Source organism: Episyrphus balteatus, chromosome 2 (genome assembly GCF_945859705.1).
Source record: "Episyrphus balteatus chromosome 2, idEpiBalt1.1, whole genome shotgun sequence".
Classification (NCBI taxonomy): domain Eukaryota; kingdom Metazoa; phylum Arthropoda; class Insecta; order Diptera; family Syrphidae; genus Episyrphus; species Episyrphus balteatus.
Genome location: NC_079135.1, coordinates 66,464,348 through 66,487,678, shown reverse-complemented (window position 1 = coordinate 66,487,678; position 23,331 = coordinate 66,464,348). Strand labels below are relative to the sequence as shown.

Below are 23,331 nucleotides of genomic sequence, written 5' to 3'. Positions count from 1 at the left end.
AATAAATTTGTTTCCAAGTAGGTATTCAAATTATAAATATTTATTCCTTTTTTATTTCGACTGTAAAATTAAGAAAAAAAAAAATACTGCACCCGTGTGTATTGTCTTGACTTGGTAATTATAATCGATACGTATAAAATAAAAAGTTCAACTACTGAATTAAAATGTCATCACCTGGATTGAGTTTATAGTTAAATTATTGTTTATAGAGTGAAATTGTGTTTATATGAATGCATATTACGTGTTTCAAAAAAAAAAAAATGCAATAATTTTTGTACCTTACGTACAGTACTTTACAGTTAACGTTACAAGACAGTTTTGAGAGGTGCGATAAGTATATTGCTTAGGCCCGGTGCAAACATGCATTTTTGCTGCTCGAAGACGCACCCATTTGATTCTAAAGGAATGACAAAAAGGTGTAGGGAAATAGGTCATATGAAAAAAGATAAGCTTAAAGTCTTGTGCATTTTCTATAGATTTATCTCATGAAAATGTGATTGATCTCAAGAAAATGATTTCTTCTTTTTCTTGAGATTTATGTCAACAAAATGAGCTCAACCTCTAGAAATTGATCTGGAAACTGAGAAAAGAGCATACTCATCTCTCTGAGATTTATTGTATCCAGAAGGATTTCGGAAATGCAAAAATTTTTAAATTCTGTGGGAATTTAGCCCTTCAAAAATTGATTTGCTTACAATTTTTGTACTTATTAAGTTTTGAAGAGTATACAATTTTTAGACAAACAAGGGTATAGTGATAAAAATAAATGTTTATTTTGTTATGAAAATGAGGAATCTAGAAGTTTCATATTCTATCTCTGTACCAAAATTCCAAAAAAAAATCCTCACTCTTCAAAATCAGTACTTCTTCAAAGTACTGATTTTTGAAAGAATAAAATTTATCGTACAAACAAAAATGAGTTATTAGTAAATTTTCTAGTAATAATTCTAGAATCTAGAGAATCAAGATAAGAATTTGACTGGGCTATTTGATGTGCTGCCAAATTTTTTATGAGCTACGTTGCTTGTTTTTTATTAACACATTATGAGTACATATATTTTTAAAATCACCCGATATGAATTATTTATTAATATTGAATGTCATTAAACCTTAATCGATGTAATTAAGAAAACAAATAAAATGCACAATGCAAACTAACAATTTCAAATCGAATGAAATGAAGGGAAATATTGTTTTCACTCTTTGATTACCATTCAGGGTCAAATACCTACTTTTTATAAGCAAATGCAAAGAAAGTTTGCTCATACTAACCTTGAAATGGAATTACTCATCATTTGTTAATGTGTTGATTGAATAATAACATTTTTATGCAGGCAAGTGGGAGAGATATTACCTAATAGTACAAATATATTATACCTATTTCTTCTTATTTGATTTTTTTTTGTTTTTCTCTTCATTTCACAAGCTTTTACATATGTAAATGCCAATTACACAGGTCTACAAGGTTTTTGGTGCCGAGACTAAGATATACTTTTCTGTAGGTTTTCGGTGTACTGAATTCGAATCTGAAGTGAGAAATATCCTATCAGCTCCCGTTTTTGAAATATCATTTGAGCTGAGCTGAAAGTGAGCTGAGCTGATGGTTGAGCTGAGCTGTTGGGTAAGCTGAGCTGTCGGTGAGCTGAGCTGTTGGGTGAGCTAAGGTAAAGTGAGCTGAGCTGAGCTGTGATGGGTAAGGGGATACATTGATTTTTATTTGGAAAGTATAATGAAATATGAAGATATTTTAAACTTTTATAAAACACCATAGCTTAAGATGTTTGGTTCTAGTTATTAATTCAATTATTTTAACACATGGATATTTTTATAAATAAAACAGATAATTTTTCGTGATCTTTTTTCTTGGTTTTTTTAATAGTAAATATATTTCTATTTTTTTTAGTAAAATATTTCTTTTTTTATCATAAAAAAAAAATTCCGGTACAATCCGGTTTTTCGACTTTTTTCAAAATTCCGAGAAAATCGTGTTTGAAAGTAAGGGTAAAATTTTTTTTCGAAAAATCCCCGAATCTTTGAACATTCCTGGAAGCTAAACCGTTTGAGAGCAATTTTTGGGAGTAATGCCAAATGATAGCTTGTGTCATGGGCCTACGCTTTGCACATTGTCAGATTTTTAAAATATCGCCTTCCATTTTAAACCGCCACATCATGCCTATTTTATCAGAATCGTGCCTAATTTTTTTTTACTTTAAAGTTCTCCCGGTTTGAGAACGCGTGGACCTACAGGGACGGGAGTTGTACCCAAATTTAGGTTAGAGTCCCCGCTACCTTTTGGCATCAAAAAATTTGTTTTCATTTTCTTCAAAACTCCGCGATATAGGCGTTCGAACGCTTTGATCTAGAAACAGGGGAGTGGTGATATATGAAAGCTTATATTCTCAGCTACCCGATAGTGGTATAATCCGCTTTTTCGATTTTTTTCAAAATTCCGAGAAAATCGTGTTTGAAAGTAAGGGTAAAATTTTTTTTCGAAAAATCCCCGAATCTTTGAACATTCCTGGAAACTAAACCGTTTGAGAGCAATTTTTGGGAGTGATGCCAAATGATAGCTTGTGTCATGGGCCTACGCTTTGCACATTGTCAGATTTTTAAAATATCGCCTTCCATTTTAAACCGCCACATCATGCCTATTTTATCAGAATCGTGCCTAATTTTTTTTTACTTTTAAGTTCTCCCGGTTTGAGAACGCGTGGACCTACAGGGATAAGAGTTGTACCCAAATGTAGGTTAGAGTCCCCGCTACCTTTTGGCATCAAAAATTTTATTTTTCATTTTCTTCAAAATTCCGAGATATAGGCGTTGGAAGTTGGGGGCGCTCACTTTCAGCTCAGCTCACTTTCAGCTCAGCTCAAATGAGCTGAGCTATGGAACCTAGCTCAAAAGTGAGCTAGCTCAAATTTGAGCTGAGCTGTGAGCTGAGCTGAAATGTGAGCTCTTTGCAACCCTGGCAACTTGCCACATGGAAATTACCACATGCAACTTGTCACATGCAGCTTCCCACATGCAACTTGCCACACGCAACTTGCCACATGCAACTTACCACACGCAACTTGCCACATGCAGCCTGCCACATGCAACTTGCCACACGCAACTTGCCACATACAACTTGCCACATGCAACTTGCCACATGCAACTTGCCACATACAACTTGCCTCATGCAACTTGCCACATACAACTTGCCACATGCAACTTGCCACATGTAACTTGCAACGTGTTGTGTGTTTTATGTTTGCCGTACTGTGGCGTACTGCATTTTTAAATACTAAAGTACTGACTACTCTAAAGGTGAAACGACATCCCTGCTACCCATGGTGATCGCGTCATAATCCCTTTGACATTCTTGTCAAAAAGTGAATTTTCATACTCACCCTCCCATAAGAAGTATAACTTCAAAAAGAAATATTAGAAGAGGTTTGTGTATTTTCATACTTGCAGGCAGCTGCTTGTGTAATCAATTTATATTGAAGGTTTTGAATGAACAACAACAACTTGTGTGTGTTACCACCAAGTTCATAGGCTGGAGTTATAGCTATTTCACGGGGACCAACCCGATCATCTCCAGCCTATGAACTTGGTGGTAACACACACAAGTTGTTGTTGTTCATTCAAAACCTTCAAAAAAAAATATTTTTTTGTGATTTTTGAGGTGAAAAAAAAAATTATTTTATTATAATTTCAGAACTAAGGGTAGGCAAACGAAAAAAAGCTTGGGATATGTTTGAAAAAAAAAAAAATTGCGTTTCGGGATGCCAACCTCATTAGTAGGTACTGATAAAGTTTTGTGTTTTGAGGAAAGTCAAGAAAAGGTTTTGCGGCGCTAAAATTGTGAAAAGTAGTCAATTGCATAATATTTGTTTGTATTTAATATCGAAAAGGTTAAAATAAATAAAACAAAATACTTTTTGACATAACTCATTATACAGACGTTTATAAAGTTAACCCTTGTGCTCATTTGGACCCTAGATTTGATTTTAACTTAAATAACACTTTATTTTCTTAATTCATAAAAAAATAATTTTTTGAATCAACTCTTCTCTGGTTTAAAATATATATATTTATATTGATTTATTTACTTTAATAATAATGTTACATTTTACATAAAGTCTAAATAATTATATATTTTTCATTTCTCTTCAATTTATCGATATTAAATATAATAATAAAATTAAGTTATACAAACAATTTCAACAAAGTTAAAAATTTTATGTATAATATAACAAACATAATATGTAGAATTGTAGATAGGTACAAATATTGGCCACCAAAGATTTTAAAAATCTATTTTCTAGTTTTGCTATTGAAATACAGTCTTCAGCAAGTCGTATGTAAAGTGATGTGTCCTCGGTTTCATATATAGTGAGTTTAAATACAATATTTTGATATTTCTTTTTCTTTAATTTTAAAATACAAATATTTATTTATGCAAATAAGTATCAAAATTGGTATAAATATTCTTTAGTTTATTGAAGTATACATGCATATGAATGATTTCTTTTGTAAAAATAATGTAACGAAATAAGTCCAATGCATTTTTGAAAAAAGTTATTTATTTTATTGATTTTATATCGAATTGGGTGGAGATCATTATACATTTCGCGCTCTTTAGACTTGAATGTTTTAAGAAAAATCCAGCGATTTGTCTCTTGATACATATAAAATATTTATTAAAGCTTTAGGTATTACTTTTTATTGTTTTAAGAAAATACAAACATAACATACCTAATGCTCTGTTCCGTAGTTAATATTGATCTTTATTTTAAAATTGGAAAATATTTTTAATTTTTAAAAAATACATAGGTACCTACATATTCACATTTTTTTTTATGAAAAATTGATTCCTCGAAAAGAGGCTAGTGAATTTTTCTAACAGGTTACTTTGTGCCAATGAACAAAACAGGATTTGTCCAAATATAGCAAAAACTTGCCCCAGGTAACAATAGGTACTCACTAAAGTTTTTGTCAACAAATTTAGAAGGTTTTCGCTAGAATCCACTAAAAACTAAACAAATAAAATGAACATTTTTGTTTAAACCTTGTGTATTTTGTTTTTTAGGTCAATATGATCCCTATAAAAAAAAAAAAAAACAAAAATTGTAGTAAAATTCGACAAGTAATGCATTGGACAAACGACACAACGGTTCGTAAATACATTTACATAAAAAACCTATTCTGCTAAACATTTTTTTAATCTCATTAAATACACCTCAATTGCGATGAGAAATTGAAAATTACAAAAGCGATTATTATAGTAACAATCAAAAGACATTTTGATCGAATCATACATCAGCAGAATAGGGTTTATTTCAAAATTAGGTAAGTAAATCTCTTTAATTTTAACATTTCATTAAGAGAAAACCGTGATAGTGTAAAACGTTTATATAAAGTATTTTCTTAATAATTGTTTTTCTAATTACATAATGTGTATCCATGAAGGTACATTATTATTTATGATTTGGAATTGCGTGATGATTTCAAGAAGACATTGTTACAAATACAATATGTATTAAAGTTGAAAAGTTTTCAATCAATGAATATGAACTAGTTCAAAATTAATTTTTGCTAAATTCTACTATAAAATACACTTTTTTTTTTGTTTTCTTTGAACTACAGTAGATAGTTGTTGAATTAAACTACATAGATGATGGTTTAAAATTAGAAGATCTATTTATTTTCAATTATCATTTGCAATTGCAGTGCCAAACTTCTAGCTAATTGAAGTACGGATTGTGCATTGTGACGTTCAGCCATTTCTAAAACAAAACAAAAATGGAATGTGAAAATACATATTATGTAAATAAATTAAAGTTTATTTTTTGTTTTTTTTTCAATACATACCATTGAAAAATTTTATTACATCAGTAAAGTCCATGCTATTAGATAGAATTATATCCCTATAGGTTTCGAGCAAGGCTAATGCCAAGAAAAGTACAAAATGTGCACTTGCAACGTGCTTTGCTGCCCAAATTACTTCCCATGTGGAGAAGACATCTGCATAAACGAGCTCTCGTTTAAAATCTAATAGGAACCAACGGTAGCAAAAGTAGAAGTGGGTATAGTCTCCATGAGAATCCATGAGGTCGTACATTTCTGAGTCCAGAATTTGGATGAGAGATCTGAAAAAAGAAATCAGTTTTTTTATAGATATTCATTAAAAAAAAACTGCAATGAATCCCTTCGGTTTTCGGGGCAGGCTGAAATTTTTTAGGTTGTTTCTGGGGTAGTTAGTGAGCTTAAATTCAAATTTGCGACCTCGAACCCCTTGCACAACCCGGAGCGGATCCCTCAGTAACGCCCACTTTTCTCAATGCTTGTTTCTCGTAAACGGTTCGACCGATTTGTATGAAATTTTCAGAACTTATTCTTATTCACATTCATGCTTTTGGACAAAGGGGCAATATATGTAGTTTTTTGAATATTTTCAATAATTTTTATTATTGAATATGATTGCTTGACATAAAAGTAAAAAAAAAAAACAAGCCTAACTTTAAAATTGTTCAAAAACACTTTTCATAGAAAATTATAAATTAATAGGTGGTTAAAAAAATTAAAAAAAAGTATTTTCGATCAAAATTTTAACGTAAAATCAACGAATAGTTAACATTAACAATTTGATAAATTTATTTTTTTATCCCACACAGTCGTGCACTTAGCTCCGTTCATAAAATGACATCCGTTACTGATAGTAATAACATACTACCTGTGGCAACTAGGAGTATAAACAACTCATGTAGAAATAGAGTTTTTTACATAATCTGATGCAAAAAAAACTTAAAAGAAGCAAAACAAAAAGGTAATAAATTTAAAAAAAAAATAAAATCCTCAATTTTTTGAAAAATGAACAGTGTTGCCGTTTTCTCAAAAAACCCACCAATGGATTTAGTAGCATTTTTGGTGGAAACATATTCTTATGAGAACGAATCATATACTAAAAAAAACCAGAGATACCCAAAGGAGATGGGAAACTTTCGTACGTTTTACCCCCCAAAACCCATTTGTTTATTTCGTGTTGTTGTAATCTCTTTTGTATTCGTGAATAAATGTGAAAAACACACATAGTGTAGCCACGGTGTTTTTACGCACACCTAATCAAAAATGTACGATTTTTCACGCATACTTAGCCAAAAATGTATATTTTTCCACGCATACTTATCCAAAAATGTCTAAAGCAGCTTGTAGGCAAACCCGTATGACGTCAGAAGTTTCTCATCTCTTTTGGGTATCTCTGAAAAAAACTCTTGAACGAAATTGTTCTATTTTTGCTCTGGAGCACAGGTCTACATTATTATTTCGAGTTCGGTTCTTTTTTCTAATACTAAGCTTATTTGATAGTAACTACATATATCGCAATTAAAAATGGATTATTATAAGATCTTTGCAAATATGTCGACCCCTTCCGGCAGATAATCGTAAGCGCCAAATCAGATTTTGTGTTATGGACAACATTCAATTGTATTTTTCGAAAACTGAGAACGAATAAGATATAACTTTTTTTATGTTAATGTAATCAGGAAATGTTCAAGAATACATTCACATCAAAATTGTCTCCTATAAGTCTTGAAACAAAAGTATATAAACATTTTTCTGTAAACAAAAACATCGTAAGCGCCATGTCGCTTACGATAATTTTGCGGGAAGGGCTCGATCTATGAACTTTCAAAAGTAAATTCAAAATTTATTCAAATACATAAATATATAGATTTTATTACCTCATGTTAGCAAAATGCATATCCATTGCTCCTCCATTAGGAAAATTTTCAATCATTCTTTCCATTAATTTACAAAAACAACTGTAACTCAAAGATTCATCGTCAAATATTACTAAAAGCGGTGCTACTAAATCACACATTCCTTGCATATAGCCAACTTCCAAATGCTCCCAAACGTAGCTAAAAGAAAACGAGAATAAAGCATGTTTTTGTCAAATATTCCCAACTAATAGAGCCTTTATACACTAATTCACAATATTAAATCGATCGCAACAAGACGTGGACTTCTTGATTCTAAATTTGAACTTAAAGCTGAATTAATCAATTTCTTTCTCACACTTTCTACCAAGAATATCCTCTCAAAAAACTTCAGTACTTCAGTACGACTAAAGACTGAATTGTTCACGTCTCATAATGATAATAATATTGCAAATTAGTCTTAATAATTCCAGCTCATCAAATATTATCTTACGTTGAAATAACATTCCGCAGTTTGTCCAAATTTTCATTGGCAAAGTACCAATAGTTACGATCGCATCTTTGAACATCTTTATCTATTCTATGCAAATTCAGTCCGAAATTCTCCAGTAACTCACACTAAAAAATTTAATATAAAATAAATTTCTGAATTTCGCAGAAGAAATATACTATACGGAGATAAAGACCACCTAAAATTAAGCAGATTTCTGCATGTTTTTTTGCCAAGATGATTTCCGTCTTAAATTAAGCGGAAAACCACTTAGTTTAAAATGAAAATCTTCATTTAAAATAAGAAGATTTTCATCTTAAATTAAGTTGATTTCCGCTTAATTTATGACGGAAGTCATCTCCACAAAAAACCATACAAAAATCCGCTTAATTTTAGGCGGTATTTTTCTCTGTGTTAACATACACTGTAAACTCCTCCATTTGAACTGGCAGGCGAAACACAAACTGACTTTGGTTCCTGTAGAGCATCCATAGATGTAACACCAACCTCTTCTAGAACTGAAGGCAAATCTCCTGCATTTCTATCCTCCGAATTCTTATATTCAGCTTCAATGTTTGTAATATCAATTGAAGCATCTGTCACAATCACAGCAGCTGGAGGTATTAAAATTTTCGGTTCTATTATATTTTCTTCATCAAAAACATCAGCAAATTCTCCCTTAATATCATCTACACTATGGAATTCTGGAATCTCTGTTGCAACGTCAGTCCCTTGCACTGAAATATTTCCTTCAACAAAATCATTGCCAACAGTTTCATATGAAGATGTTGATGGTGAACAAGGATCACTTTTTAACACTATACCTTCCTTAATACCTTCAGCAGTACTTTCACTTAAGTTATCTTCTTCAATTGACACAATCTTAATTGTTCCCTTCTGCATGTTTGAGTTTTTAAATGTTGTTGCAGTCGACTGTGTTTTTATGTCATTATTTGAACTTTCAAAATGAACCATCTCGTCTTGAGTTTCAACGTCCTCAACATTCCCCGAATCGGTGCTGTTTTTCATATTTCTGGTCTTTGGACAAGCCAATCTATTTGGTTCCACCTGACAGGGATCTGATATGTCGGAAATGTCTTGCTCCACAAATACTTCATTATCTATATCTTCATCTATGTCAACTCGAGTCTTATCAACGCTTCCACTTCCCGAACTTAATTTGGCAACAGCTTTTGCAGTTTTTTCCATATCTCTTTGGCGGACTATGGCTTCGACAGCAAGCCATTCACTCATTGTTGTTTCATAATAGTGCTTACATTCTTCGTCCAGTTTTTCACGTTCTTCAGGCACTGTTCCAAAACTTTAAATTAAATTTTAAAATAAATGATTAAAAACGAGTGGAATCGATCTTTTGTTATTTAACTGAGGAAATTATTATGAAACGTTTTTTTATATTTTTTTTATGCAACAAATACATTTACCATTTTCATCTTAAAAAAAAAACTAAGGACCATTAGAGAGACAAAATATTACCTATAATGTCCCAAAAGATATGGCCAAACTTGTTTGCGCAGCTCTGGTTCAACACCTCCAAAGTAGACCAAGCGAAAAACTTCTGTTTCATTTGTCACCACCCCATCGACATTTAAGGCATCCCAACGTTCTTTAGTCAAGCCCTTCTCATCAGTTCCCACTAAAATTTTTTCAAAATATAAATCAGTATCTCAAAACCGTTAATTTAAACCTACATTCCGGTGTAATTCTTCCATTAACCAAACCAGAAAGATGAGTTCTCACAGTTGATAAATGTCTGCAATATGCCAGCCATCCATAAAAAGCTCGCGATATAATTTGACGTCTCATTGTAGAGCACACCAGCTCAATGCTGGCAGTCTGATTGCCTTGTATTAGTGGCGAGTCTATCGATACTTGGTCTATAGAAATGCTCTTGCTTGAATAATCACTACTTCCATTTGTCGAACAGCTACTTAATTGTGCCCGACGAGGGCTTGTTCGTCCCAACTCAAGTATTGGATGTACAGCCACTGAAAGAAGTTAAAGTAAATACTTAATCGTTTCATTAGCCTATAAATATTGGAACATACAAAAATCTTCATGATTGCTCTTGCTAACAATTCTGAAAACATAATCAATTGGCGTTTCTTCAGTGGATTCCATTAGCGATGAGAGAATGCGTCTACGACCAAATTTAGGCCAAGCTAACAATTTTCCTATTCCTCTCTGAGACCATAGTGGTGGATCAAGTTGACCATGCGGCAAGAGGCCAGTTTCCAAGCAACTCAAAAAAGCCTGCATATGACCTCCTTCCGGAAAATGTATTGGAGGACGTTGTACGCCATCTTGCCCGACGAGGATTATAGTTCCTCCAGTATCCTCGCCGCGACTCTGATGACAATGAACGTAAACGATGTCGCTTACATTTATGTTTAGAGCATAGTCCCAGTAGGAACTTTTATCATTGACTTCAACTTCATTATGACCATTCATCAATTGATTGGGAGTCCATTTTATGATCAATGTTTGGACATGCTGATGGAGACTTAGATATCCAGGCATTGATTCTTTTACATCTTTCTATAAATAAATACAATTTATGAAAAGGTTTATTGAAAATGATTTTCACTTTGGAAGGATCCTTATTTTTTTGAATTAAGATGTTTGGGTGTTAAAAAATGAAAATCTCCCTTAAAATCTCTTTCAATTTTGTTTCGATAAGGAAGCTGTCGACTGCTCTTAGTTCAGTCAATGAGGAGTCAAACGCAGGATATATGTATGAAAAAATTAGGGAAGTCAACAGAATTTGGATACAGCATTAAAGAGGGGTTAACAGATAGTTTAATCAATGGTGACTAATCTGAAAAAAGTTGTGACGGCAGCTAAGTTTGGATGCAGCATTGAAGAAGGATTTGTTAGGAGTATAAATTTCACTTCGCATATTAGTTTGTTTTTTGGGGCCGTCGGTCATTTTGAAAAACGTGTAGGTCTCAATATCTCGAGAATTACTTGTCGCAAAAGAAATTTTTTGAGAACTTTTCATTGACTGAACTATCTGTTAAAGCTTTATTCCGCGAAAGAACACTCTTCCATCCAATTTTTTTTTTTTAAAGATTCTTTTGATCCTTGGTTTTTATTTTTTGAAAAGCCTATTTTACCTCTACTATAATCTTTTATAAAATAAATTTAAGCCTTGCTGAAAAAATAAATAAATTGTGTGCTTTGTAATAAGTTGTATGGAGAAAAAATTTTAAAATGCGTTTTTCTCGATATGAGTTGGAATGGACTTGTGCTGTTTTTCCCCTGAACCCTTCAATTGCTTTATTATTTTCTTCCCAAACTATGTGAAGTAAAATCTTATTACCTATCAAATTTTCTCAGTATAAGAGCCCCCGCACACTACAAACTTTCTATCGGCCGACAGTTTAGTCGGTCTCTCAATCAGAATGAAAATGTATGAGAGTGCGCACACTACAACGATTAAGTATCGGCCGATCAAAAAGTTTGTTTGATCGAAACAAAAGTTTGTTTTGCTACACAATTGCCTTCAAACTAAAATATTTCCTAGCGACCGACTGTTTAGTCGGCTGCCTGTTCGCACACTAGGAGCCCAACCCGACTAAACTATCGGCCGATAGAAAGTTTGTAGTGTGCGGGGGCTCTAATTCATACATTTTACTTATATTTTGGAATAAATTGGAATGAGAAACAGATGAAAAGTTGATATGATAAATTGATATTACAATGTCAAAAATAATTTCAAACTTTTGATACTTAAATATCTTTTGTTAGATTTATAAAATATTGAATTTGATATTTATAAAATGTTAAAATTATACTGTTTTTTTTTTTTCAGTGCATATGTAAAACAAATAAATCGTATTTACTATTGCAAAAAAAAAATAGCAACAAAGCATAGAATTGATATGTTTTTTGCTCATTATTCGAAAAAATAGACTCTGTTAAGAACTTTAATTCCACTGTGATAGTTTTATGAAAATTTTTTTTTGTAGCAGAGCGGAGACACATTGATTCTAATTTTCTTGAGTGTGCTGAAAACTGTGTGGCAACAGTTTTAAAAAATCGGGTCAGGTTTTTGATATATTTCGAAAATAAAATCTTGGGTCGGAACTCTCATAATTCTGATAAATTCGAATAATTTTCGTCGTTTGTAGCAGTTTTAAGTTTAGAGAAAAGCTTAATGTATATAGTTATATCTTATATGTAGGTAAGTATAAAGCCTCCCAACAAACCCCTTATTATTATTCCTAATGTAAGAGCTTTTGCTTTCTATTTTTGAAGAACAATATTTTCGAAACAATTTGGTCTTGAGACCAATTAGCTCCAATTGTGACAATGTGGCATTTTAAACTCGAGGTCGAAAATATTCGTGAAGCCAATACTTTAAACAGCTTACCCAGAAGTTCCCTTTTAGGCCAATGTAATATATATTTTTTAATTAGTAATTCGATCTTTGACGCATAAAGCCTCAAATATTTTTAAAACATACCGGCAGAACCATAACATTATTCTTTCCATATAAAAGTGTTGCCCTGGCATTCTGATGCAGTGACTCAACGTAATCCTTCGCCACACTTACTGAACCACTTGATTTGAAAGAAGATGAAGTTGAATCTTCAGAGTTAGCATGAAGACTTCGTTTAAAATTTATAATAGGTCTTTGAACAGTTGATGGTTGTCTTGTTCCAGTACTAATTCTGTGTCTCTGAACCTGTATTAATGAAAAGAACACTGATTAAAGTATTATTTCTTTTTAACTACAAATTTTAGTTTACTAATTCATCAGCATGTGGATCTGTCCAAAAATGATCAGCTGTCTTAGCTCGTGTAAAGTCCAAAGCGCAAGGTCCAACCAACAAAGAGCTTAAAATAGATCCACAATCTGGATCTGCGACCAATGAATCTTTATCATAATAGTTGTTTGCGTTTGCTGCTAAATACTCAATAATTTTTGCCAACTTTTTTTCGAATAAAGCCAGTCGTATCCAGAGATATCTATGAAGAAAAATGTCAATAGAATAAATCATAACCATTTTTACTATACATACCTTACAACTGGTACATTTGCCGGAGGATTAGGGGCCGAAACAGAACTGCTGCTACCTTTTTTAAGCAATGGTGCTTTGTGAATACTATCTGTGCTGGTACTTGCTGATCTCTTGTCGATGTTCTCTGTTTCCTGAACTTTTTTGCTTATCACGTCAGCTTCAGGACAATTTTTTGCGATTTTATGCAAAAGTGCTGTTGTGGAAGATGTCTTGAATAATCCCAATGCTCGTCGTCGAAGGCCTTGACTGAGACAAGCCTCCACAGCAGAACAAAGTGCTGTCACTGCATTACTGTCTTCATTGATAAACTTCTTCGTTACTGCCTCTTCCATTAGCTGCTTTACTTCTCGTTTTACAGAGCATATTAGGCGTTCTTTGAAATCGACTTCTGAAAAATTATAAACAAAGTAATTTGTGAGAAATATTTCTTTCAAGATTAGTTCAGTAACACAAAGGTGTTGTCATCAACACATAGTAAAATCTGAATGTGAAAGCCTTTTCAGAGAAGTACTTGAAGAAATGTTTTAATTTCCGCGATGCCAGCGTTCAGATTTGATAATGGGTCGAAAAATAAAAACTAGAACTTTACAAGACAGAAGAAAGGAAGAACATCGATTGCTTGGAAAGAAGAAAACTTGGCTAGGATAATATGAAGTCGAGAATTAACAGAGATTTTTTACCAGCAATCAAATGCGAAATTCTAACCGAAGGTTCGAAATATAGAGAGGTTGGTACCATAGTACCATACATTTCAACGAGTTGCTAAATGCTGAAGAAGTCCAACATTTCACCTATGTACAAACAGCCAAAAGAAGGCAACCTACATATATATCACAATCTAAAGCTCCAATCACCTGACCAAAGTGGGACCCAGATTGTTATGGATAGCCTTAAATCAAACAAAGTAGTCATTAGTCAAAGCTAATGGACTTGGGGCAGAGAAAGCGGAGACCACCTTCTCGTCAAAGCAGTTTATGCTAGTGTACGTAGAATGGGGTTAAGATTTTGCCACTTTAGGTTTTTGTATTCGGGCCAAATTAAAAAAAAAACAAAAAAAAAATTAATTATAATTCAAAAGAGTTTATTGAAAACCAACCATATAGTACTTACATTTTATATATTATTAAATTATTTACAATTTAAAATTATTTTTTCGCAAAATGAACTTAATACCCAAACTCTTAGACTTCCTTTTAATTGAATATTCTTCGAAATCTTGTAACATCTCAAGAAAATGAAAAAAAAATATTCTCATCTTGAAAAAAAAAAATAACCATATAATGAGTTTTTTTTTTAGTCTTTTAGCTAATATGTACTTTAGCTGAGAAATCCATTAAAGTAACAACCAGCTTTCATTCAACCAAAATCCTTATATCCAGCTGAAAGTAGAATAAAGTAAAATAGGTACCCAATAAACGACATCATATAAATGCGGGTGCTATACCCCCTCTTAACAAAACCATCTCCTCTCTACCCAATGTATCCATCTTTCAAGTGCATCAACCAACACAATTAACTTCAATTCACACACCACTACAACAAGCTATAAGAAGTGATGAAAATGAAATCCACTAAATAGTCCCCAACTGTTTACTAACGATCCTTAGCAAAAAAACAACAAGACAACATTAAAGCTCGTCCTCGTTCAAATGGCGCCATTTCCATCTCGATAGAGACATAATATTATAAAGAACAAATCAGATTAAACTCAAATGAGGAGAATTTAATTTTAATTGGAAAGAGGAATCTACATCCACCAGCTGTTTTTTTTATTTTGCACCACCCACATTATTATAGTATGGTTTCAAGAAAATACTACTGATATTATAACCCATATGATAACAACCCCCCCATGCATCCTCCTACAATTATTCTTACCAAACAGAGTCTATGACATTGAAAATAAACAAAACTTATTTCGCAAAATTGAAAAGAAAAAAAAAACAACAACCCCTAAATCAACAAACGACCGCTCTTGAATTCGTGGGTCGTGACACAAAATAATATAAAAAAAAATCGATAAAATATTTGAGAGTGCTATAGCTTATCATCCTCACGCATCACAAGCAGACATCAGGGCTGTTGCTTCTGTTAGGTAAATTGGTAATGGAAATACTTAATCAAAACGAAAAACTTAATTTATTCCTCATGGTTGCGCGTAAAACAAAGAGATAAATAATATATTTATTGGACAAATAACCATGAAAATATTATCTTACCAAATAAACTCGAAACATTTTTAAGGTTTCTTGACATTTCAAGAGATTTTAAAGAATCCATTGTAAATTAGAGACTGAAACTCTAATTGACACTTAAATGCGTACACCTGACAGACCAGCCAGTAAACGCATTCTTTTTGCATGAACGCTAGGTTTTGGGGTAACCACTTGAAATTAGTCTCATCCTGTTGCCCTTGAATCCCCGATTGCAAAAAATACCCATGACAGATGTTTTACCTCCCAAACATATGTCCCATCATAACTTCTAAACCATTTATGGCAATTTGACAAATGAAGAATCGTTAAAAGCTACTTGCTCGTCTCCTAGGGTGAAATCGGCTAGCGCGATAGTTGATTGTCAATAAACCATAAATTATGGAGCAAAACTCTCGTTTTTTTTGGCAGATTATGTGACGTTACAAAAAATCGAACGTGTCGCACTATAAGAACCAAATTATTCACTCTTCATTGTATTTAAAGTTCCCATTAAAAATTTAAAAACTTGAATTTTTCCTTTTTAAATAGGGGTTTTGATGGAGTGTGAATAAATTTTCTTCTTGATTCCTTAGATAAATTACAAAATCGTTAATTTTGAACAACACAATGCATTCAAACAACTACAAACTATCTAAGGTCCAATTTATTCACTCTCCATTATATTTAAAGGCCCCATTAAAAATAAAAAATCTGTCAAATCACATACAAATTTTAAAATTTCCCGTTTTTAATGGAGACTTTAAATTTAATGGAGTGTGAATAAATTGGGCCTAAGCTAGCTCAAATAAAAATCGGTGTTTAAAAAAAATTTAATCAAATCAAGAAAAAAACATTCAAAACATACATATTTTTTAAATAATAGTCCTGTCAATTTAGACATCCGAGGTTACATTAACTCCCAGCAAGCTGAAATTTGGTAGGATTGTTGGAAACACCATCATAAATTAAATCTAAAAAGTCCTCATCAATCCGAGACCTGGAAAAAAATTTACTTGGGGTCAAAGGTCACAAAAACTGGTTTTTCACGATTTTCACCAAAATGGTAAGTCTTATCAAAAAATTTTCCATGCAAGAATTGAGGAGCGTTTTTTCAAAACTCAACAAACGCATTTTTTGCGAAAATGAGTTATTGGTATCGAAATTTTTGGCACGACCAGGCGCACAAGATGACAAAATAAAATTTTTAAAAAAGTTAACAGTTTTAATTTAAAAAAATATTTAAAATCGAGCGTTTTCTTAAAACTCAACAAAATTACTGGAGGTTTTTGCAAAACTCAACAAAATGGCTGGTTTTGGCAAAACTCCACAAAGTTTGCCTGTGGTTGAAAAGCAATTATTATTATTATATGGGTTGTTTAGTTTAGCTTTACAACATGGGAATCGTCAACCACATGGAAAGCCAAGATAAAGACAACGTAACGTTTTATACTTGGCTGGAGACGGATGGCCCAAGGGGAGCAAACAAAGTAGCTTCCATCGTTGTGGACTACTTAAAAAAGCTTGAAGGAAGCCGGAAGACTCAATCTGGACCAAAGCCAAAAAAACTACGTCTTTTTTCTGACTCTTGTGCTTCTCAAAATAAAAACACGATTTTAATGATTGCACTATGCTCTTTTCTGGAAAAAAGCAAAATATTCCAAAATATAACCCACTATTTTCCAATAAGAGGTCACAGCTACATGCCACCAGATCGTGTGTTTGGAAGAGTGGAAAAGGAATACAGGAAGAAAGAAGTCATCGTTTCTCCTGAAGAATATTACAACGTTCTTCAAAATCATGGAACCGTTAGAAAAATCGGAAAAGACTGGACCGTGTGCGACTACAAGCTACACTTTTTATATATAATAATCGGGTCTACAATTATTGTAGACCCGATTATTATATATAAAAAGTGTCATGACACTTTTTTTCCTAAGACCCATCGTTTCTTAGGTATAACGATTCAAAGAGTTGAAGTTGAGTTGTAATCGTCATAATCAGGCCTATTCTGAAAAAAGAACTCCCAACTGAAATGTTCTTGAAATTTCATTATTTTTTTAGCTTGAACTTCGTCCTTCGATGGTTAAGAATATAGGGAAAGCAAAAAAAAATGAAAAATTTCACCATTTTTCCGATTGGGGCCCTCCTCCCGAAATCATTTCTCTGGGAATTTTTGTTTAGAATAGGTCTGAATATATACAGGGTGCCGATAGAGAATGGACAACCCTAAAACGGCTTGCTGATAGCATAGCTACACTTAAGACTGTTCTAAAACCAGATAGAAAGAAGTTCTATCGCAACCAGTTCATAAAATATTGGCTTTTTTTCGTTCAGTTAAATTTTATCATCTTATGTTTTCGTTCACTACAACCACGAATGAATGAATTTTATCAATTTCTTTATTTTTATAATTTTCTACAATAATTGGATGAGTACATAAGCACTTTAAAAATTTCATAGCTATTGCACATTTTCCTTAAAAACAATTTGAAATCTGTTTTTTGATGCAAAATGTAAAAAAAGTATTTTATGAAAATTTTAAAACACCTGTGGTATAAATAAATCTATGCAAACCTAGGCCAACTTTCTTAAAAATATTCCCCTTATATGAGAATATTTTTAAGAAAGTTGGCCATATAGTAGATAAATTTGAAAAACAATATAATGGCACTCATTCTTCCCTTTTAAACTTAAACGACAGCCCTGATATCAACCACTTGTTTGTGCTATGATACGTCATTGTTTGTGCCTGAGCCAACATAAAATTTGGTAGTTCCATGGAATTTTCAAAATGGGGTAGGGTGGTGTTGCAGTACATAATCGATTTTTCAAATTTGGAAACTTTATATTTATCTTGAGAAGATTTTGTTCAACATAGCAAATTACGAAGCTCCCAGAAATATTTCAAAGAAGTATCTTATCAAATTAGTGTATCTGTAGAGAGTTGTAACAGTTGGCTTCGAAGAATAAATGGAAAAAAAATTAAAAAAAAAAACATTAGATTACAAGATGCCCTATAATCAAATTGCGTAGAGGTAATTTTGTAATGGTTTATGTTAAAGTTCCAATTCAGCCATATCCACTTTCTCCTGTTGAATGTTTCCAAGTAGGTGAGAAGAGTAAAAGTAATATGCGCTCCTACTTTCACTAACCCCTCCAACTGCCCCTTGATCTATTCGATAAATAGGTGGGTACTCACCCCCACTGCCGCATGTTTGAACCATATTCACAGAAATGTATTTTTTCACTTAAAGTTAATTGATAATTTTCTTGCTGTTGAAGTTAAATTTCTTCACCTAGCACTGTTTTGATAACCTTTGTATATTTTGGAAAATCTTAAACTAAAAACTGGTCCATTATCTTAAGAAGAAAATAATTTTTTTCAACACAGTTTTGGGACAAGAAAAAAAATAGCTTTAACTTTTTTTTTTCTACTACACGCACACGTCCTAACTCGGGAAGAAATTTTAGAATACTGATGAAACAAGAAAATACTAGCTCAATCGGTCGGTATCTTTCTGCTATATAGTGGTAGATTGGTAGGTAACAACTGGCTGGTTTCTCCAGGGGGTGAAAAATATGTGGGCCATTCTGGTCGATTCACAATAGAGATTTGTACCTGATATAATAAATAATTGAATGCGGGCCGATAAACGTTAACTGAATTTTTAAGTAAGCATCCTTGACGATGTGATGGCGACGCGACGGATGTTGAGATTTTGTTTTTTTTTTTTTGGTTTGGTGGTGGCTAATACCACAAACTTGAATTGTATAATTAAGTGCTATTTGGGATGAGGATAATTCATAAACATTTACTTGATTTGATTGATAAATTGATACAACTTTATGGATTAAGGTTTTCTATCTTATGAATTTTTATTCACACACGTTGTATTATAAAAATAATCTCTCAATTAAATCAGATTGACGTTATTTAACTTTTAAAAATCAATAGGGAAATATGTGTAATTTTGGTAAGTAAAAATAATAGTAAGTTTTTATTATAAACAAGGCTTAAGCACTATTCATAAAAATTGAAGCGTTGAAATTAAGGACATACATATTGATGCTACGTGTCTGAATAAGGCATCACAAGACGTAGAGCTAGGAAAGAAAAAGTAAATTGGACCAATTGAAGAGATATGTATTTGAATTATACTTCCGAGAATTTTCTATAGTTAGGGGGTCACTGGAAAGACGTTTTATTCATCGATCTAAAGAAAATTTCATTTTGCCATTGAAAAATTACTTTTAGTAAGACATAAGTTAGAAAACCACAGAGGAGAGTTATGTACTAATATGTGATTATGTATGTATGAATGTTCATCTGTTCCATCATAGCTTCTAAGTTAGTTATCCTAATTTTACAAGTAAGGTATCGATGGAAACGTACTGCTTTTCCGCTAGACATTTTTAAATCAAAGTGGAAAAAAGGTTTGTTTTTGTGGTTTAATATTTTGAAGCAACATACATAAAAAAATCATCTTTGAACAAGTGAATTTTCAATTCCAATTTATTTTTCGACATTCATTCAGCTTATCCATTAAATATCGGACAAGATTTTTTAACATGTTTTTTGTTTGCAATTGATGAAAACAAATATTTTATAAAAAGTAATTTTTACCCACACAGCGTGACTCTCATATATTTATAATATATATTTAAAAATTCGTAAAAAATATTCTATTAAATAATTTTTAATAGTGATTCGGCTTATTTTATTATAAAAGCATGAAATTTATATCGTTAGTAGTATTCAATATAAGAGTTATTTTGAGATATTGGGCCATCTTATATTTCATCCGGAAGGGTAGATATAAGAGTTTTTTTGTGTTGCATTCGCTTTGCTGCTGCAAAATGTCTCGACCATCATGTAAAAATTTATTGGGCTCTTTATGAATAGTCTTTTACTTAAAGAAAAAGAATCAGAACATTACCAATTGTTTTTTAAAAAAAAGTGGTAGACTGATAAAATTTTTGATGGACGTATATAATATACCATAGAAAAAAATAATAAAAAATGTCCATCAAAATATTTCGGGTTAAAGGGTGTTTTTTTAAAGATAAAGAACACTTTTCAAATTGTACCATTGCACCACATAGAAACTGTATGCATTTTTTTGAACTGCATATAGATGTCATACATATAGTGTGAGAACCAAAAATAAAAAAAGATTTAATTATATTTACCGTGGAATATTTAATTTTCATGACAAACTAAAAGAGCTTGCTATTATTTTTCATTGAGTTTTCATACAAATTAAAATTTTGAAAGCGTGAGGTGCATAGGTACAATGTTAACAAGATGTTTTAGTTTTGATTTGACATGAAACATGATAGATTTAAAAGGAAATTATTTGAGTTTGTTTGTATTGTATTTATTTCTGTAGATAAATATCAACACTTGTACTTCAAGATAAATCTTATAAATAAGTATCAAAATCTAGATTACACTTGTATCTGTCACAAATAAATGGTGTAGAGTTGAATATCATTCCTTCTTTTCACCTTCATTCAGTCAACTGTGGCTCAGTGGTTTGAATTGAAGTGTTGCTCGAAAGTAAAATTATTCCAGGTTCAACTAACGACTGGGTTTAATTAACAGAATTGTACGTAATTCAGAAATAAGAGGAAGTGGACAAAGAAGATAAAAACATGCAAATGCGAAGTAATTTTTTTTTTAGATAAGTAAAAAGCGAATTTCCTGTTTTTTTTTAACAGGAATGAAATCCTTTTTGGATTATATTTTATATTTATCTTCTCCATTTCCGCATCAAATATCTGAAATAAATTTACTTAGTTGGCCAAAATATCCGGCTGAAATTATGTTATGTAATCAAAATCTGTTATTTTGAGTAGGTACTACATATTTTTATCAGCATTAGGGCTATAAAAGTAACGACAAAATGAGTACCCGCATGTATACGTTACTTTTGATACTAGTACCCGCATCAATAATATCGTTACTCATTACTTTCGTATGTTTCGTATTTTTCGTATATTTCGCATGTTTCGTATGTTTCTTTACTTTCGTTACTTTCGCATGCTTCGTATGATTTGTACATTTCGTATATTTCATGTATTTATACATTTCGTATCAAAAAAATTAAAAAAAAAAAAAGCATTTGTATAATCTGAGCTACATTTTAAGGCCATAAACATTAAAATTAGTTCCGGCGTTCTCATGTTATAAGAGCTTGAAGGTAGCTATATTGAATTTTTTTCGATTTTTTTTTAATCAAACGTGGAAACTTTTTTGAATTTTTTCCTAATTATTCGACAAACATTGGTAATTTAATGTTTATATTGGTTCAGTAATCTTATCACAATTCTTTAAAGACCTTTTTTTTTTGAAAAGTACATCGTTCAGATCTCGGAATATTAACACTTTAATACAACCATGTCGAACTATTTTGTATTTATTTTTTCTTTGAGAGTGATTTTCAAACCTCGTTTTCTCTGCTTTTTTTGTGTTGAAAATTTTGCACTGAAAATGAACAAATTTTTTGAAAAACCAAAATAATTTTGTACATTATTAAGCTACATTTCAAGACCATTAACACCAACGCCATAAACACATTGGTTGCGCACGGGCATATTTTGGCCACATTGAGTTAATACCAAAACGTCTGTCTTGATATTTCTATATAAATTATGGATAACACAACGATTTATTGATCCTTGGCAATAATGTTTTTATCGAGACAAAAGTCTATCTGGAGTTAGCATTATATGACTACTATTGTTTTATTGCAATTGTTTGAATTATTAAGTCTGCAAAGTTTAATCAAAATCGTTAGAGCCGTTTTCGAGTTATTTGGTTTGAATTGAAAAATTTGTATGGGAGGTACACTTTCTAAGCGAGATATAAAAAAAACAAAAAAAAACCAACTTTCAAAATTCTATAAAAATCATCTGTACCAAATTTGAAGAAAATCCGTTCACCCGTTTAGGCTGTGGAAATGTGTACAGATGGACGCACAACCGCACAGACGCACAGACGCACAGACGTACAGACGCACAGACGTACAGACGCACGGACGGAATTGCGAGACCCACTTTTTTGGAATTCTCCATAATCGTAATGTTGGTTTTGATTAAAACCTCAAATTTTTTTTCGACACGAAACCAATACTTGCCCTATAGAGCAAGTAATAAATATATTCCGGACCATGTCACATAGGAGTATTCGACCCCAAAATCCGGTCATAAGTGAAAAAAATAAAAATTGCATTCGACCAGTTATTTTTTGCTTTTCGCATTCCTCAATACCCATGCTAACTAAAACCGGTTTCAAATAATAACTGTTGACCCCCATAATTCCCAAGATCTTAGTCTAAATCTAGTCAATTTTATAAGCTCACGTCACAAAAGCTTATTTTATTTTCTAATCATTAACACTTCAATCTGATTTTTTTATTGTGATTTGTGATAATTGTGAAAAATTTTATATGTATGTCCAAGGTCAAGGTATATACTTTATGTTAATACAGAAATTTCCATACCTTTATTTCATTGAAAATATATTAAAAATCGAGATGACAAGAGTGCATAGAAAAACGTGAAAATTAATGAAATTTTCGGTAGAAAAAAAAGTGTTTTTGTTGTAGTCTCGGGTACGATCGAGCAAAAATTTGTCTTATATAATTGTCTGTACATCTTTGTCATCTCATGCACATAAAAAAAATTTCCACATATTTCCACCTTTTATTTTAATGGCGTTTTTTAGTCTCGAGGTATTTTTAGTAAAATTGGCTTTTGTTGCTTAAAAAACTACTTATTTTCAAATTTTTGTTTTCTTTAACCTGAAATATTAACAATATTTAAAAATTTCATGTAAAAATTAATAATATGAATTAAATAAAATTGGAAAAAAAAAATTACTTAATTAAATT

The 23,331-nt window shown here is 31.8% G+C and overlaps 1 protein-coding gene across 2 annotated transcripts; it reads right to left on the bottom strand.

Moving 5' to 3' along the window:
* Positions 1-5,666: 5,666 nt before the first annotated feature.
* LOC129910784 (small G protein signaling modulator 2-like) lies at positions 5,667-18,895 on the bottom strand. Of its 2 annotated transcripts, XM_055988326.1 has the most exons (13): positions 18,636-18,895; positions 13,242-13,629; positions 12,969-13,188; positions 12,683-12,904; positions 10,263-10,752; positions 9,906-10,202; positions 9,691-9,850; positions 9,021-9,517; positions 8,620-8,945; positions 8,200-8,324; positions 7,728-7,907; positions 5,857-6,134; positions 5,667-5,771 (listed from the first exon to the last, which is right to left on the bottom strand). In XM_055988326.1, the coding sequence occupies exons 1-13, from the start codon at positions 18,658-18,660 to the stop codon at positions 5,683-5,685; spliced, it is 3,297 nt and encodes a 1,098-aa protein (XP_055844301.1). In that variant the 5' UTR covers positions 18,661-18,895; the 3' UTR covers positions 5,667-5,682. The 2 variants fall into 2 exon arrangements, with proteins under 2 accessions (XP_055844301.1, XP_055844300.1); XM_055988325.1 differs by having other exon boundaries at positions 8,620-9,517.
* Between the last annotated feature and the right edge of the window lie 4,436 nt (positions 18,896-23,331).